This window comes from Pleurodeles waltl, chromosome 11 (genome assembly GCF_031143425.1).
Source record: "Pleurodeles waltl isolate 20211129_DDA chromosome 11, aPleWal1.hap1.20221129, whole genome shotgun sequence".
Lineage (NCBI taxonomy): Eukaryota > Metazoa > Chordata > Amphibia > Caudata > Salamandridae > Pleurodeles > Pleurodeles waltl.
In genome coordinates, this window is record NC_090450.1 from 53695258 (window position 1) to 53713754 (window position 18497).

The window sequence follows — 18497 nt, forward strand, 5'->3', positions numbered from 1 at the left end:
GGAGGATTACCTGGCACTTCTCCAAGGAGGTTAAAACTCTTGGCCAAGGGAGCCAGATAGCGCGTCCCTATGCCAGAAGTAGGTTTTGGTTGTTGTTTCCTCATCTTTCTGGTGCCCAAAAAGGACAAGGGTCTGCACCTTTTTTCTAGACCTTTGGTCTCAATGTCTTCCTCAAAAGGAAGTTAAAAAAGCTCATTCTGTCTTAGGCCTGATCTTCCCTTAACCCATGAGACTGGATGGTAGTGTTGGACTTGCAAGACTTATTTTCACATCCCTGTCGTGCCTGACCCCAGACGTTGCTTGCGGTTCACAGTAGGCCACAAGCACTTTCAGTTAGCTATGCTCCCTTCGGCTTTACCAGCGCCTCTCTGGTGTTCACTTAGGTGATGGCGGTGGTTGCAGCTCATCTGTGCAGTTCAGGAATTTCAGTATTTCCCTACTTTTACCGCAGCCTGGGGCGAACCAGACTCCAACACCCTGTCTCCCACATCCAGACATACGGTGTAACTTCTGCATTCCCTGAGGTTTACTAGCAACGTGCCGAAGTCACTACTTACGCACTCCCAGAATCTTCCTTTCATTGTAGATGTTCTGTGCACAGTGCAGTTTCGGGCTTATCCTCCTGAACGGCGAGTTCGGGATATTCAGGCTATGATGTCAATGTTTCGGCCTCCATCTTGGATTTCGGTGAGAATGACTGAGGCAGCTGGGCCTCATGGCCTCTTGGGTCCAGTTGGTCACACGTCAGATGGCATATGCGGGCTCTGCAGTGGGATCTAAAGTTCCAGTGGTCCAGATCTCATAGACAACTGCGCAAGATCTGCAGTGGTGGCTAACGAATCACGATTGGGTCAGAGTCAGATGACTCTACCTTGCCCAATTAGAGTCCCTTTCGCTTTCCCAAGCTGATCTGACAATGGTGACAAATGCATCACCCCTGGTATGGGGTAGCCACGTATCAGACTGGCATTGAAAGCATTTTTTCCCCTCTCTTAAATGGAAAGTAGTTCAGGTGTATACAGACAGCATCACTCTGGTACTGCAAGAAGCAGGGAGGGTGGGGGTTGTGGACCCTTTGTCAGGAGGCTATGTATCTTTGGACATGGCTGGAACGTCAGGGCATTTCCCTGGTGGTTCAAGACCTGGCGGGCACTCTGAACACCAGAGCCGGCTAATTCTGCCAACAAAGCCTGGTTGATCATGAATGGCGTCTCTATCCAGAGGTGGTGCAAGGTCTCTTTCAGCAATAGAGAGCCTTGGTTAGATCTGTTTGCCTCCTCAGAGAATGCAGTCAGCAGTTTTGGGCATAGGAGATTCCAAGGCAGCACTCGCTCGGTGATGCTTTTCATCTTGAGTGGAGCTCAGGCCTCCTGTGCGCCTTTCCGTCCATACCACTTCTGCCCAGAGTTCTCAAGAAGATCCAGAACACCTGGGCCCAAGTAATCCTCGTGGCTATGGACTGGGCACGGAGAGTCTGGTATCCGGTTCTGTTGAGCATGGCCATTGATCCTCCTATCAGACTGCCCCTTCGGGAGGATCTTCCTGTTGCAGCAGAAGGGGAGGGTGGAGGGTTCTCCACCCAAACCTGTCCAGTCTCCGCCTTCTTGCGTGGATATTGAGCGGCGACAGTTAACTGCTTTCGACCTTCTGTCTGAAGTCTGTAATGTAATCTTGACAGCCAGACATCCCTCCACCAAAACTGTGTACGCCTGTTGTTGGAATACATTTGTTGCATTGTGCACAAACCAGTCTGATTCCTCCCCGCTCCCCTCTTCTCCCCCCTCCCCCCCCCCCTCTTTTCTGGGGGTCCTCCTGTTCATGGTTTCTTTGGCCCGCAGGGTTATGCTGTGGGCACCCTCAAAGGTTATCTATCTACTCTCTCTTCATTTGAGATTACCAAATCCACTCTGTTACCTGGTTCCTTGAGGGTCTTACATACGTTTCCGTCCTCCCTATTCATCATGCACCCCTGGAATTTGAATTTGGTGCTACCTTTCCTACTGTGTGCTTCTTTTAAGCTGCTATACAATTGTCCTTTCCGGCTCCTGACCTTGAAAACAGATTTCCTTGTGGCTATTGCCTCTGCCTGCAGGGTGTGGGAGCTGCAGGTGTTGTAATTTAAGCCTTCCTAACTCATCATCTATCCAGACAAAGTGGTACTTGGCACTAGGGCGTCATTCCTAAAAAAGGTGGCTATGCCCTTTCATGTAGGCCAATTAAACCTTGCCTACTTTTAACGCACCACCTTCTGAGGAAGAAGTCTCTACCGCCTGTACCCAAATGGAGACTTGGTGTTTCACCTTGATTGTAGCAAAGAGTTCCAGGAACATGACCAACGCTTTATTGGTTATCCTGGATGCGAAGAAAGGTCAGGAAGTGCAGAAAAGAATCATCTCCATATGGATTGTTCTCTAGATTAAAATGTGCTACGCATTGGCGAAAAAGCAACCCCTGAGGGTTTGCATGCTCACGCTACTAGACCAACAGCTGCACCCACTGCATTAGAACGCAGAGTTCAAGGCCTGGATATCTGTCAGGCAGCAATGTGGGCAACCCTGCCACATTTACCAAACACGACTACCTGGACAGTCTGGTAAGAAAGGACTGGTACTTTGTCGGTTCATTCCTGCAGGACTTCCTAGTATGATCTTGGTTTGCAGACCCACCTCCGGGGATGGTATTGCTTGGGTACCTATTCAAAAAGTAAGGAATATCCAACTAAAGTCTCTATCAGATGAACACGTTACTTACCTTTGGTAATGCCTTATCTGATAGAGACGCATTATAGTTGCCAATTCCTTACTGACCCACCAATCCTCCACTCTCTGCGAACTGATTTCTAGGGACAGAGCTCCCTTACAGGGTCCTAGTTTTGATGCACCAGTAGTCAGTGTTCATGTCTCCGCGCTTCTGGTGTGGAAAGTTGTGAAAAGAAACTGATGTCAGCGTGCCGGGGTGGTGCCTCTTTGGGACTTGTGACATAATATCCGGCGTGCAGGTCGCCGATGACAGAAACAAAGCTGACCGATGCCACCTGACGGCGCGCAGGGGTACTGCTTGAGAAAGTTCTCGATCCAGTGACGTCTGGGGGAAATTCAGTTGGTGAGGAATCTGGAACTACAATGTTAATTAGATATTGGTAAAAATGCTGTGTTCTTTGGGAAGTGGCAGGTGTGGATTCTCCTGGAGGGTCAAGTGCAGCTGCAGCCATGGCTGTGTGCTTTTTTTCGGAGCCAACCCACTCTGCCCCTGTCACTGGTGAGTTTGTTCAGTGTGCACTAATGAAGTATGAACCTGCACTCTCCCAAGAGAATACATAAAAAATCATCTATCCATATGTGGACTATGACAGGTGTGAGGCGTATTGCTCTACACTGACTGTTTGCAGTCAGGTGCGCAGTATATAATTTAAACTAATCAGTTGTGATTAATACCTTTTTGTAAGTTTGCAGCCTAGTGTGACATGACAAAGGCCAGCCTCTTAGGTGCACAGTTAGGCAGCTCCTTTGAAGCATCTTTAAAAGATACCCAGCAGTAGATCTTTAATTTCGGTAGCCAGTTTCTTTTCTAGAGACCTGCATTTCTTAAAGTACATTAGAAAGACCATAAACCTCAACTTACAACCCATTTTGGCTAATTCTAATATCTTTGCTTAAGCTGCTGCAAAGAAAGCATTTCTTAACTGATCAACCTTCCATTACACATATATCTGCTAACCGTATGAAAGAGGGAGATTTGTTTCACCTAGTACCTCAAATTCTCCGGCTAGGAAGTTGGCTCCTGAAGTCGGAGAATTTGGACACAACTTTTCTAGATAAATCTATGGCTATTATTCAGGAACCAAGGAAACAGACAAGACGATTTTATAAGGCAAAATTGCAAGAGATCTATTCATCTGTGCTCTCAATCACTTTGATGTTCAAACTAGTGAAACAGTGATCATACATTACTTAACACATTTGTTAGAAGTGGCATTGTTATGAGTACTAGTGCATTTATCAGCTATTGCTGCACATAAAAAGTGATAAATCAGTCTAACATTTTGCAATACCATTTCTTAAACAGATTCATAAAGGGGCCAAAAGAATGTATCCATCACACCTTACCACCACTTTAGTGGAACTTGATGTCTACATTTAAAAACAGCTTTTCTAACAGTCATTACTTTAAGAAGGGCAGTGAATCGCTAGCACCAACAACTGGAAAAGCATAGATACAATTAAACAAAGACAGGTTATGAGGATAAATGCAATCTTTGCACCAAAGGTGATCTTGCCTTTTCATGTGTATCAGTCCACTACCTTCATTCTTAAATTAGCAAAGTAATGCAACAGCTATTGCCATATGTACCTTAGACATTAGGAAAGAGATAGCTCATTATGTCCAGAAGATTCAAATAAAAAAAGTAAAGTGATGTGAGATGTTGAGCTGGATGGATGGGGATAAGAGCAATGGTGACAGATGAATGGTGAGAGATATAGGGATGGTGAGGGCAATAGATCAATGTTTTCTCTGTGAAGTGGTCAGAGCAGCGACTAGGTGCCATTTTGCTGTTCTGGATATCTATTGCTACAAGCAAAGTTTTTGAATGCCAACTGAATATTAAAGTAAGGAATTTGTGGGACTGTAGTTGCACCAGTAAGATACTGAAGTAAATTATTCATAAAATATACAAGCAGTTGGGAAGAGTGTAAGATGTTGTTTATCATCACTGAGCGTAAAGAAGGGACCATGATTTATGAGAGGCAGTCTTGAGGGTCTTAATGCCCTTACCGTCCCCAAAGTGTATACAAATAGCATATTATACTCAGCGGATTTGCATGTCTTGTCACAGGTTTTTAATGTGGAATAGTTATAATCAAAGCTATTTATGTAGAAAGGTTTAAATTTGTGCAATGAGACTTTGGTACTAGAGCAGGTCTGTTCTTGTAATGCCACGGTGCAATTGGCAGTTAGGTAGTGTTCACTGGTAAATCGTTGGCTCTGCAGCTCTATGGAGTTTAGAGTGGTGCTGCTGTTTAAGTTTGCTAAGGTGATAGACCAGTTGTGGTGGAGGTTTTGCAGTGCTGAACATTTTATGGCCTAGGCAGAACTTAAGCCTTCACATCCTTACTATGGAAGGATAACTGCTGGTCTCTGAATGGTACCTTGCCTAATGCGGTCAGGAAAACGGATTCTTTAAACACCTTGGATAGATATATAGAGCTAGATATATAGAGCTAGATATCTATATCTAGACAGAGATATAGATAGTCACTGCACAGAAGGATGCTCATTTACTCTTGTCTCCGAATGCAGAGATCTTTCACATTTAGGTTTCAGCTCTCCAGTTCAATAATTGCTGAAGGCATGAGCTATGGATATTTTTAAGTTTTAGAAGCACTCCACTAGGTTTTGGTATAACATTAGATGATTATGCCACTGGAATTCAGAGTAGTTGATTGATGGAGTTTCCTGTTATGTGGACCATGCCTCATTAGTTTCTCGACCATTTGATAAATCTTGGGAGAGTGGTGTACATGCTGCTTGGCTGCATTTTGCGCATGTTGAAAATTCTAGAAAGTGATTTTACGAAGGGATGTTTGGCAGACAATTGGGGTAGGGCCTTTCAGCAATATATCAATTTGGTGCCCAGCATCCAATTTCGGATTTTAATGTTTCTAGGTCGGTTTCTGCATGTGAAATGCAGTATCTAGCAAAACCCATACAGCCAAATAGATTTGTTGTAACCATGATATATTTCACAACTTTGCCTACATGTTTTATATAAGCTTAGAAGGGCAATGCAACATTTCAGTGAATCTGGGGAGAGTTCCTGCATTGCCGCCTCGTAAGAGGCAATGGTGACATAAGGATGTTTTTAAACTTTGATTTGGTTTCCCAAATCATATCAAAACAGTGGTTTTGAAGCAATTATTAGTTCTGTACAGACATTTTATAAATCAGTAGTTAGCTCTTCAAGTGTTTGGATAAATCTACATAAATGTTTGTAGATTTGTTAGAATTATTCCCTGGGCACTTAGAAAGGTTTTCACTTGTGTGCTTGCAAGTGGCTTTTACCTGAAAGTAGCAATAGATTCAGTGAGATGCTTGATGAAAGAAGCCTACATTTTTGAAAAATGTTTGGATGGGAGTGGCCAGGCAGTCTCAACACTGTAAGTCACTGTTGTAGGTAACCTGTTTGCCATTCCCAATGACATTCCAGCCGGGGTCTCCATTGATTTCAGTTAGTAAACATTGTTTGTTACCTTTACTGTTACTATGATTATGTCCAAGATCTTTTTGCACTGGGTAAAATTATGATTTAAATTATGACATTGTTTTCACTTTTCTTTTAATGATTCCAAGGTTAAGCAGAATGTGTGATGACATTTATGGTGCAGACTTGTGTGCCCTATTTGAGACTGGATGCAGAGGGAACATGCTATCTGATGTAGTAGATTTTCTTTGGGATTTTACTGATGGAAATCTGACCTTAATATCCTTTCATGATCTGTAAGATGAAGTCTATTAGTCGAGTAGTGTGCTTGTAGGAAACAGTCACTTTAAATGTAACAGTGGGGGGAGGGTGGTACAGAATCATATAATCTTACCTTGGGCTATCCTGTAGAGGTCATTACAGCAATTAGAGGGGATTTGATTTAAAAATATTGGTATCATTTACCTCAGCAGATCTAACAGCATGTTTCTTCGTAGGAAAGTCTAATTTACACCACGGATCCAGATTCTCTTGAAGTTAATACAAAAGACATGGAAAGCACTTTGAGTAGGGCATCCAGAGCTATTAAAAAGACTTCAAAAAAGGTAAGTAGCTTTTAGTATTTGCACTTTCTACATCATGAACTATTTTCCTTGTGCATGCCATTATTTTGGATTTTATTTTTTATTGCTTTCCAGTTTGTTTTGAGAGCCCTTGATCAGGTTACTCCATAAGTTTTTCCTTGGGCCTTCCAGCTTTCTGGCAATGTGGCTGTGTCATTTCTCTTAAGTTATGATGCTTGTGTACTGTGCACTGGGAACTAAAGATTGTAGTTGTGGGCACAGCAACGATCATATGCTGTAGTCTGATTCAATAGCATGGTTTGTTACAATTTGGATAGTCCATATTTTGGTAATTAGTTTATTTAGCTCTCAAACATATTCAGACTACTTTTGAGTTGTTGGCTTCTACCTTAAAAATCAGGAGCAGGTGAATTGCATGTTGTCTGGTGAGCACCTTGATAGCTAAAACCCGGATAGTGTTCCAAGTTTGCTCTGCTTAAAACATGGGAAGTAAGTCTCTTGTAATTTGTGCTACTTGAAAACTAACGTAGGAAGCAGGTTTGTGGGTTTACTCTGCAGTCACTTGCAATTATATAACCATCTGGCAGGCATTTAACCTAAAACACGTGCATTTGATCACCTTATGATCCTTTTTAGCATACATGACTTGTGTAGTTTGCACAGAAAACAAAATTGGAAAAACTTGTATTATGTGGTTTACGCAAACACCCAATGTTTCGAACCCCTGATGTATCACCTGCTCCCTACACTTCCGAAATATACTGGGCTCTACCTCAATTTGTTCCCATCGTGTCCACAGCGGTACTCTCCTTTTGCAGAGTAGCTCTGAAATATACTCTTATTTCGATTCAGTCAATATTTTATTGTTTTATGTTTCCACAATCTGCTCCATATCCTCATATCTATGGCATAGGTTAGTGCCTCTAGAGAAAGTTTATTAACCTTTCAGATGGTGACCCTTATCACTTGTGCTTGCATTGCTCTAGTTCCCCAAACCGCACAAATGTTACAGTATTAATGTGAGTCACTGGCTTCTGGATGTCTTTGGAGATTGTTCCACAGATCTTTATGGACTTTGCTTAGAAAAGGATTTCTCAGCAAACGTTTCAGTCAAAGGGTGTCTTTAATAATATACATGAACAATGTTCGTGCATATGGAATGAGGTTTTAGAGGCTATTTCCTTTAGACCAAAGGCGGGAGCAGTCTTCCTTGCTGCAAAGCTGGCTTTGTATACAAAGTTCTTATACTGCCCTTCAGTAAGCAGTGCTGTCCTTATGACTCCCATGGCCCCCACAAGGAGAGGCTGGGAGGCTATTCTTCTGCCTCAGATGTTGCTAGACCTCCCCAGGCCCCATCTCCAGGCTTTCTGCAGAACTAATATTGCATCTTTACAATGGATCGACTTTGATAGCTTCAACACAAGTTCTAGGACTTTCTTTACATCAGCTTTAACTTTAATGTTACCTCTTATTCTAAATCATAATTGAAATTAAGGACTCTTTAGTCTAGAACCTGTTTAGATATTACAACCATTAGAAGAGGCAAGAACCTCTTGAAAGGACCTGAAGCTCAGGAGTCTGCTTCTTAGACTAGGTTGGCAGCACACCCAGCAAACATCAAGTCATCTCCTTCACCCAAACTGGAGGTCCCTATACAGGCAGCCGCAGGACATCTGAGCATTAGAAACTGCAGAAGGACACCAGAATATTCCCTTTCCAGTCACAGGATAAAATGTTGTCAGAAATGGGGTATCTGGTTGGCAGAGGTATGCACCCTGTCTAAACAGGAATTACAGCCTTAGTCATGGTAAGTCAAAACACACCTAAATTATCCTGTGCTCACCCTCTGGTAGCTTGGCACAGGGCAGTTGGACTTAGGAGGCAATGTGTAAAGTATTTACGCAACACTTCAAACAGTAGACAAGTGAAAACACCTCAAAAAGGCCACAACAGATTAGAAAAATAGAGCTTAATTTTATAAATTAAACAAGAGCAACACAATGAAAGTCCAATAAATAGAACTCAAGATTTGAATTTTTAAAGGATAAATGTAAAATGGCGCATCGAAACAACAATCGCTTAAATGGGATATCTGGTGGTGCTTAACAAGTGCAAAGTGTAGTCCGACCCTGATGGAGTGTGGGCGTATACAGGGACCCACTTGGGCCTGCCGAACCAAAGTACGTTGATTCAGGATGTCATTATTGAAGATGTGAGGTGCAGCCGAAGTGATGCGTCATGTTGAGCCACGCAGGGGAGGTGATGAATCTATTTTCTCCATGCAACTGTGGCCATGCAGCAATTCGAAGTGCTACGCCCTGGTTTCCAATGCAGTGCATAGCTGCTGCTTCTGCAGTAGGCTAGGCGGCAATTCCAAAGGCGATGTGCTGGTTCTGAAAGCGATGCACCAGGTCCACCCCATACAACGATGTGCTAATCATGTAGAGCCCGTAGCCCTACTGGGGCCACGATCCATGCTTTCTGGTCAGGTTGAAACTCCACAAGCAGAGTTTCATTACTTCTTGGCTGGCCTGAAGATTGCTTTTGTGCAAGTTACACTACACTCATCCCACATGAAGTTCACGTACACAGACATGAAGTAAGTGGCATTTTCAGAACTGCAATTTAAAATCTAACTTCACCATAGGGTGTAAATTATGAGTCCAGAGACACATTTTTCTTTGCAGTTGGGAGTTAAACTTAAAGAATACATTAAAGTAATCCCACTGTTATCCAATGGGTGAGAGGGGCCTTACATTAGTGAAAAATGAATTTTGGAGTTTTTCACTGCCAGGGCATGTAAAACTTAAAAGCACGTGTCCTGCCTTTTAAATTCATGGCACCTAGCCCTGTGGGTCATATGTAAACTCTAAGGTAGGATATATAGATGTAGATAGATATGTAGGTAAAGTTAAGGCCTGGCAAGAAGTTTTTTCTTGACAAGTAGAAATTGCAGTGTAAAACTGCACACACGGGCTCCGCAATGGCAGGCCTGATACATGGTTAAAGGGCTGCCTAAGTGGGTACATTACATGCTGCAGACCCACTAGTAGCATTTAATTTACAGGCCCTGTGCACATATAATGCACTTTACTAGGGTCTTCTAAGTATATTAAATATGCCAATTGGGTACAAACCAAAGTTATCATTTTTAGGGGAGAGAGCACAAGCAGTGTAGCACTGGTTAGCAGTGATAAAGTGCACAGAGGCCTAAAGCCACCAAAAACGAGGTCAGAAAATACTGTGGGCAAATTAAAAAGTGTCTTTCATGGGGTCCAGGTTAAAGCTCTTATGTCAAATGTGGTAAAGTGTGTTAGTAAATCTGTGTTAGATTCATAGGATTGCGCTAGAGTTAAAAAACCTATTAATATTTAATTAATTTGTTAGTTCAGTATTTTTGCAACTGCATGTATGACAAAGGAAGTATCCTCTGCAGAGCTGCACTTAGTTTATCATTGACTTCACTGAGGGCCCACATTATGTTGGCAACCAGGAACATATGGTAAACAGTAGCACTTGTGCGCCCCTTAAGTCAATCTTGGATACTTTTTACTTACTTGCCTTTAAAACCATATTTTGACGAAGACTGGGTAATGAAAGTCAAACAGATTTTCTTACTAGATGATTGATGCTCCTGTGATGAAAGGAATAGTCTTGTCATTAACAGCCATTTGCGTTGAGGTTTGTACATACTTTTGACAAGCAATGCTGCTTGGATTCTCCTTTCCTGAAAAGATATATGTGCAAGTGGATTCTTTGTGAATCTGTTTTCCCAACTACTATGGAAAAGAATGAACTTGCCTTGAGAGGTTGGGTGATTGCTCAATGGAATGTAAACTTTGATCATACATCCACGATCCCTGTCAGGGTGAGTCACTAAATTTTAACCTGTGCGTAACCGTGTAGTAGCTTGACACCAAAGGATCCGGACTTATCTTGCAGGCAATGTGCAAAGTTTTTATACTGCACACACAGTCCAAAAAAATCCTCACACAAATTTAGAAAGAGTTCATTTTAATAAATTTCTTGACACCAAAATGACATTTCAAATTGAAATAACCACAGGTATGCAATTTTAAAGGTTTTTGATGAAAATAGTGCTTAAAAGCACCAAATGTTATCTGGTTGTGCCGGGCCAAAGCAAAGTAACTAGATGTGCTGACCTCACTGGAGCACAGGCCAGATACATGAACCAAGTTAGGCCCACCGAACAAAAGTACCTTCGATCCTGGTGCAGGAGCTTTTGGAGGTCCTGTGTCAAGGGTGCTTTGCGCAGCAGCAGCAGGTCTGAGGGGCTGTGATGGGAGGTCCTGCATTAAGGATGCGCCTTGCTGCACTGGGTCTGAGGAGCTGCTGGACTGTGTTGCGGATACATTGCACAGCAGTATTTCAATGGAGGTCCGAGGCTGCAGTGCAAGGACTTGCCCAAGATGTGAAGTGCAGCAGCAGTTCAGTTGAGCCTGGCTGTGTTGGTTTTGATAGGACCTCAGCTGGACTGGCATAGCACCTTTAAGCCCACTTCCAAGGGTCCTTAACTGGGGTACCTTCACTTTGGGGGCAGGACTCACAGCAGGCAGAGTCAAGGTGCAGGGTGGTTGGAGCCTTTTTTCCCTGAGGCTGTGATCAGAAGGCCAGCCAACTAGCCCTTTGAGTCACTCTGGTGGTGGACTCAAGATGCAGGTCCAGTCATTTTCACTCGGGCATCAGGGGAGCAGTCCTTCTCCTGAGTCTTCCAAAGGTCTAGGAGCATGAGGGGTGGCCTGAGGGTCCTACTCTTCATAGGTCTCCTTCGTTGAAGTAGACTTTTTTTTTCTTTTAGAGATTACCTTTGAAGTGCTTGGAATTTCCTTCCTTCCCTGCCTAGGCTGCAGCCTGGCTGCGAGCACAGTGAGCTGGTGTTTTTTTTTATTTTTATTTTTAATGTGAAGGCAGGGCAAAGTCTATTGATTTGTAAGTTAAACTGTGCCCAGTTCTGCCTCCTCACCCCCAAATCCTGCCAGTGATGTCCCATCCAGCTAAACCTAATCTCTGTTGGGTGACTCTGAAGGAATGTACAAAGTCCAGCTGCCAACCACACCCAGGCATGAGTCAGGAACAGGCCGCAGGCACCAAATGGGACAGGAGAATGCCAACTTTCTAAAAGAGTCATTTTCAAAACTTTGATCTGAAGTCCATTAACTTTACTGTTAAAGAGGATTTTAAGTTACAATTTCTCGGACATCATACAGGAATTTGCTGCGTGCTCCCTATAAAAAGTTACCACTTATTAACAATAATGAAGAAATCCACTGTTAACCCGTGATAGGCCACGCAGTAGTGAAAAACACTTATGGATTTTTCACTACCAGATCATGTAAAACTTGTTCATGTTCAACTTCTTAATTGAAATGCACCCTGAAGTTTGGGCTCTCTAGGGCCCACCTTCATGTTGTAATAGGTCCTACAAAAGGGGTTTTAACCTTGGCAAGGGAATTAAATTACCATATGGAATTGGCAGTTTAAAACTGCATACATGCTGCAATAATTGGCCTGTGCATGTTTTAAGGGGCTACTTCAGTGGCTGGCGCAATACGTGCTGCAGGTCCATATGTGGTATTTAACTTACAGGCCCTAGATGTATGGTATACAATTTTACTAGGGACTTATAAGACAAATGTGACAATCCAGTCAAGCCAATGTTAACTTGTTTAGGAGATTGAGCACAAGAACTTTAGCACTGGCTAGCAGTGGTCAAATGCACAGTCCTTAAGCCAGCAAACACAAATTCAGAAAAATAGAAATGTGAAGGCAAAACCCATGGGGGAAGACTACCGTAAGGGTGAAAGGTTTAACAGATTTTAACTAATTGTAATCCTTGTTCTGTATCTTGGGTATCCTTCTAATTGTAAGAAATCTCCCTGCCTCTGTCATAAAGTCAGGAATTTTGAAAACTGTTACATACCACTTCAGCATTTTTAGAAGTTAACAGACTGATCCTACTAACACTGGACAGCACTTTGGGTAATGCTCACAAATTTTTGTTGAACTAGGTTGCTTCTATCAATTCTTGTCCTTCAAAGAGGCTGAAAGAAAACATCACAGCACAGTAGCTGTTAGTCTTAATGGTAGTTTTAATCAAAATAAGAAATAAGTGTTGCCTCTGCTTAAATTTAATCTTTTAGAATAAGTATTTTGCAATTACTAGCATAATCGAATGTACTAGGTTAACAAAGATACCTATGGTGGGAAACTAGGGCTACAAATAACTTTTCCTGTTTCTTCATTTATAACCATTGGACAATGGAGAGGTAATCTTTCCATATCAGTTCTGTGTTCTTCTGCCATCCTTTCCCGAGACAACTGGTGCTAACTGATGACACAACATCAGTACACTATTGTTAGATGTAAAATTCTGCAGAGGCCAGTCCCTCTTTATTTGACCACTTGGTACAACATTTAGTCTCCCATCTAGCTCTCTGTTGTCGAAACTTGCTCTGAGATGACTTCAGATTTACTTAGTGCATGCTGTTCATGGGTGATAGTAGCCATCTATGTGCCATCCAGACTTCTTCAAAAATTAGAGGAATTTGTGGCTCCATTGGTAGATAATTGTGTGAATCTCAATCTGCTCTGCCTGCGGGGAAGAAATTACTTTATTTCTAAAGCATGCTAGTGTGTCATTGTCACACTGCTGCCCCAGAGCTATTGTAGTAGACCCTTTATGTATGCTCAGAGAGCGTGCTGAGAGGGCCTGGCTCCCGACTCATCTGTTTGTGCACTGGCAAACTTTAAGCTTCTTGTATGTGCAAATGTTTGTAGAGGCATATTAGGAGGACAGCTTGTGCTTCCTGCAGTATTTTTTAAGCGCCTGATAAACAGTCACATGGTGGGTCTAGTATCACAGTAACCAGTCTTAACAGTACAATCGCTATAGCACTGTGCCTGTGTAATTGGTCTGTGAGGCCCATGGGGAAGAGGCAATGTTGTAACCATGGAAAGTCTTTATCGGGAGGCCTTGATCAGATCTCCAAGAAAAGGGAGTTACGGAGAGGGGTAACATAGTGGCTTGGAGTACCATGCATTGGATGTTCTTGGGGTAACTCATAGTGGCTTGGAGTACCATGCATTGGATGTTCTTGGGGTAACACATAGTGGCTTGGAGTACCATGCATTGGATGTTCTTGGGGTAACTCATAGTGGCTTGGAGTACCATGCAGTGGACGTTCTAGGGGTAACTCATAGTGGCTTGCAGTACCATGCATTGGATCTTCTTGGGGTAACTCATAGTGGCTTGCAGTACCATGCATTGGACGTTCTTGGGGTAACTCCTAGTGGCTTGGAGTACCATGCAGTGGACGTTCTTGGGGACGAAGGACTTGACTTGCTTCTTTCTCCTGAAAGCGATCAGAAAAATTTACACTTACTCTGGTTTCCCACAGTGACCTAGTTTGTGTCTTAGAAAGTCAGTGTGAACTTCAGTTGGTAATTATTGAAAAGTTATGAGATGAAACAAAACCTGAACAGACCAACTTTAAGTTGTTCCTCAATATCCTTAGCCAGCTTTATTCAGCAGTTCTTCTCTTCTGATTATGTGCATAATGTAGTGTTTCTTATCTCTACAGAGCCTACTTAGCATTCTCCAACTGGTATATGTGAATGGTCCTAATATTTTTTTAGTTGGCAACTTATTCTAGGTAATGTGTTTCGGTGCTGTGCAGGAGCCTCAGTGGTATGCTCCAAACTTGTCATAGCATTTAGGAGCATATTGAGGTAGAATGTGAAATGAGTGTCGAATTAGCAGACTGCCTATACAAACCTATCTAATAATTGAAACCATTCACATATCAAAACTTTAGTTCAGTTTTAAAGTTGGAGATCCTGAGGATTTTGATTGGAATACAAACTGTTTCCCACGTCTGAACTGACATCAGTCCGTGACAAATCATTACAGTGTATTTTGATAGCATTTCTCTATGTACTCAATTTTCTGTTCCCATCCAGATGTCCAACTCCCCACAACCCCTTACATCTACCTCTGTCTCTCCTCTTCTGAAACTCAGATTATGTGCATGCAACGCTGGGGAACAAAAATGTGTGTATGCTCATTGGAGATATTTGTGTTCATTGCAGGTGATTTTAATGTTGCTGACATTTACATGCAGAACCTTATGAGGAATCTATGTATTTATAAAGTGTCAAACATTTGTTTAATGCAGTTTTGTCCTGTCTGTCCAAGAGGGCTGCATCCATACTAGATTTTCGAGTTATCACAGAAGAAATATTTACATACTTGTATAATAAACACGATTTACATGATCAGTTGTTAATCTGAAAGTATTACATGAATCTAACTTTCTAGAGCATGCATTGCCCAGCTTTAGATTAATGTATATTGTTATTTATTTAGAGGTGTTCTAATGAGTGTATTAAAGGTATTCCATAATCTCACATTTGTTCTGGTCTTTAGGCTGTTGGGATTTACATATTTTTTGGTACATATTTCAGGTCACAAGGGCGTTTTCGTTTTCCAAAACACCAAAAAGAGCACTACAAAGAGTTTTGATGGTGCACAGTACACCTGACGGAAGGAGTCCTCCAAGTCATCTCACTAGCACTTCATCATTGGCAGTAAGTGCAGACATCTCTTAATTTGGCACTCTTCGAAATGTCAGTTGCTGTTTCCTTGGGATAAGTCCAAATACAGACATTCATCATCTTCCTCTTGCCCCATTTTTAAACATAGCTTAACATGTGGACAGCCTGCGCCTTCTAGCCGCTTGCAGGCCTTTAATTCCGAAATCTCTACAGCAGTGTTGACGTTACACAGGCCAAAATGTGACCAGGTGGAGTCCCAAGGAGGCGTTCTACCATTTTAATGTGGATGTGGTCTCATGCAAATAAGGATAAATCTTTGCTAATGTGTCTATGCCATATTATACAAGTAGAAGGGCAAAAAAATCAGTCATGCGACTGAGTGCACCACATATATGAATAAACTCCGCTTGCCCCCAAGAGTGCTCCTTAGGAGGGGGCGATGGGGCTTCCAGGGACCCCTCACCTTCCAGAGTCCACATCTTCTTGCAGATTGGTTCAGCAACTTTACACCTGCCTGAGTTAGGGGATTGCTGGCCCTTCAAGATTTTTTGGCAGGGAGTAGGCTGAAGTTGGGGATACCGGATTTTAACTCAACCCGTAATTATTGCATTACTTTTAGTCATAACATAAACCATATGACTGTGCCAGACTGAAGCCACACACGTCAAAAAAAGTCTGCTAATTAAAATGTGTGGTATGTGCATGGGAAGTATACTTAGTGGCTAATAGTGTGACTTCATAGGTAATGCAAATGTGACTTAGGTCAGTGGGATCGACCCAGATAAAGCAGGACTTGAAGGGTAGGCTCGGGGACAGCCCCCCATGCCGATGTGTATTCTAGCCAAATCTGCACTTTGAGCTGTTAAGCAGTAATTTAAAGGAGACCTCATTGTTTTAGATATGGAGCAGTGACTTTTCAGCAGAGACTTGTTAATTGTTTCCATGAGAACCACAAAGTGGCTTAAAGAAAACATGTCTCTACCTTCCCACATTCTCTATTGTTACGCAGAGGGAATAATCAGGGCTTGCACCCTTGTCTCAACACATTGGTGCTACTCCCAAAAGCTGACAGCTGCCAGGTGTTAGGAATTAAAATGTTATGTTGTACTCAGTTCTCCGCTCAGCATTACTTATTACTCATTCAAGGACCCACTCATGTTAAGGGTCATACACTTGATCTGGTTTTCTCTAATGTCCCAAGCTTAAAATTTCTGTCATCCTGCCCGCTAGCATGGTCGGATCACCGCCTTCTAGAACTGGAACTACATTTCACTTACTACAAGATCACCCATATGGGGGGGGCACCACCTCGCAGAAGGAAATGGCACAGATTAAAATACACAGATTTAATCTCCGCACTGGAGAAAAATAGACCAGGAAGTATAAATATAAATAACATAACAGATTTTTCGCACTCTGTTAATAAATGGATAGAGGACAGCCTAGAGGAGACTATACCTCTCTCCTCGTCCAAAAGCACCCATCGAAAGAAGTCTGCTCCATGGTACAATGCATACCTATTAGAGAAGAAAGAGTGTAGGAAGCAAGAGAGGAGATGGAGATGCACCCAAGATGAATCCATGAAAAGGGACTACAAAAATCTGATTCGAGAATATCATTTAGAAATTTAAAAAAACTCAGGCGACTTACTACTCAGGAAAAATCGAAGCAGCAGCTAACTCACCCAAGGAGATCTTTAATGCCCTAAAAGATCTTATTCATCCAAGGGAGGAAGCAGAAATTAGGGACTCCCCACAACAACATGTAGAAGATCTGCTAGTTCTTTTTTTTTTTTTTTTAAATAAAATTCAGAACATTTATCTAGCCTTCCCTAACCCCCCCCTAGTAAAGATCAGGAGAGGATGAACCAAGAGGTCGGTGAGGCAACTCTTCTCACAAACTTTACACCTATCAGTTTGGATAGTTATCAACTTACTGAGCTCAACGAAATCGGGCTCCCCATTAGACCCTGCCCCCCCCCCGATCTTATCCTTGGGAATTTCAGCATTAGGGCCGATAATCACGAAACTTATTAACACCTCACTAAGTGACGGCACTGTACCTGATCACTGGAAACAGGCCATTGTCAAGCCGCTCTTGAAGAAATCTAATCTAGATCCTAAGATTCTGAGCAACTATAGACCAATCTCATTACTGCCTCTAATTGCCAAACTTGCGGAGAAACACGTATACACTCAGTTATCCACGCTTCTGGAAGAAAACAAACTTATACACCCTACCCAGATGGGTTTTAGACCTAAACATGGCACAGAAACCGCACTGATTGCCATCACAGAAGAAGCAAGGAAGAGGATGGATAAAGGTATGGAAACCGCGATTATCCTCCTTGACCTGAGTGCGGCTTTCGATACAGTTGACCTAAAAATCCTCATAGACAGATTGCGAGGATGTGGAATTGCCGGAAACGCGTTAGACTGGATTTGCTCATTTTTATATGGGAGGTCATTTCAGGTACTCGAGAGAGAGTATATCTCTAGGAGCACCTTCAGTAGCTGTGGTGTTCCTCAGGGCTCGGCTCTAAGTCCATTACTTTTCAACATCTATATGCGGCCACTAGCAGGTATAGTCGAGCCATTCGGACTGAATCTGGTATCCTATGCAGATGATACGCAACTGATAGTCTCCTTTTCCAATGCCCGCCCAGATATGGGCTCAGCACTAGGTCCTTGCATGAAAGCAGTTGCAACCTGGATGTCTGAAAGTAAATTAAAGCTCAACGATGACACAACGGAAGTCATGTTTTTTGGAAATAAAATGCCCCCATTCAATTCCAGCCTACTGAGAGGGGTGCCTACCCTCCCACCCCCTAAATGTCTCATTAAAAGCTTAGGGGTATGGCTGGACCCTCTTCTCTCAATGGCCCAACATGCGAATAGAATAGCAGGAACTGCTTTTGCTCTGCTAAGGACCCTGAGGAAGGTTTTAACTATTTTACCATTCTCCGCCAGAAGAATGGTTGTCCAGGCATTGATAGGCTCTCGGATTGACTATGGCAATGCCTTGTTTATAGGCTCCCCGAAATATGTAATTCAAAGATTACAAAGGGTACAAAATGCAGCGGCTCGTCTGCTGCTAAATATTCCTAAACAACATTCGATACGGCCAGGAATTGTTTCCCT

General features: G+C 42.6%; 1 protein-coding gene across 4 annotated transcripts in view; it reads left to right on the forward strand.

Moving 5' to 3' along the window:
• The window catches only part of ECT2 (epithelial cell transforming 2), a 201735-nt gene that overhangs the window by 173507 nt on the left and 9731 nt on the right, over positions 1–18497 (forward strand). For all 4 annotated transcript variants that reach the window (XM_069213046.1, XM_069213048.1, XM_069213047.1 and 1 more), the window contains 2 exons: positions 6697–6804; positions 15268–15390. In XM_069213046.1, coding sequence (XP_069069147.1) covers positions 6697–6804; positions 15268–15390 — 231 coding nt within the window. The remainder of the gene's footprint in view (positions 1–6696; positions 6805–15267; positions 15391–18497) is intronic.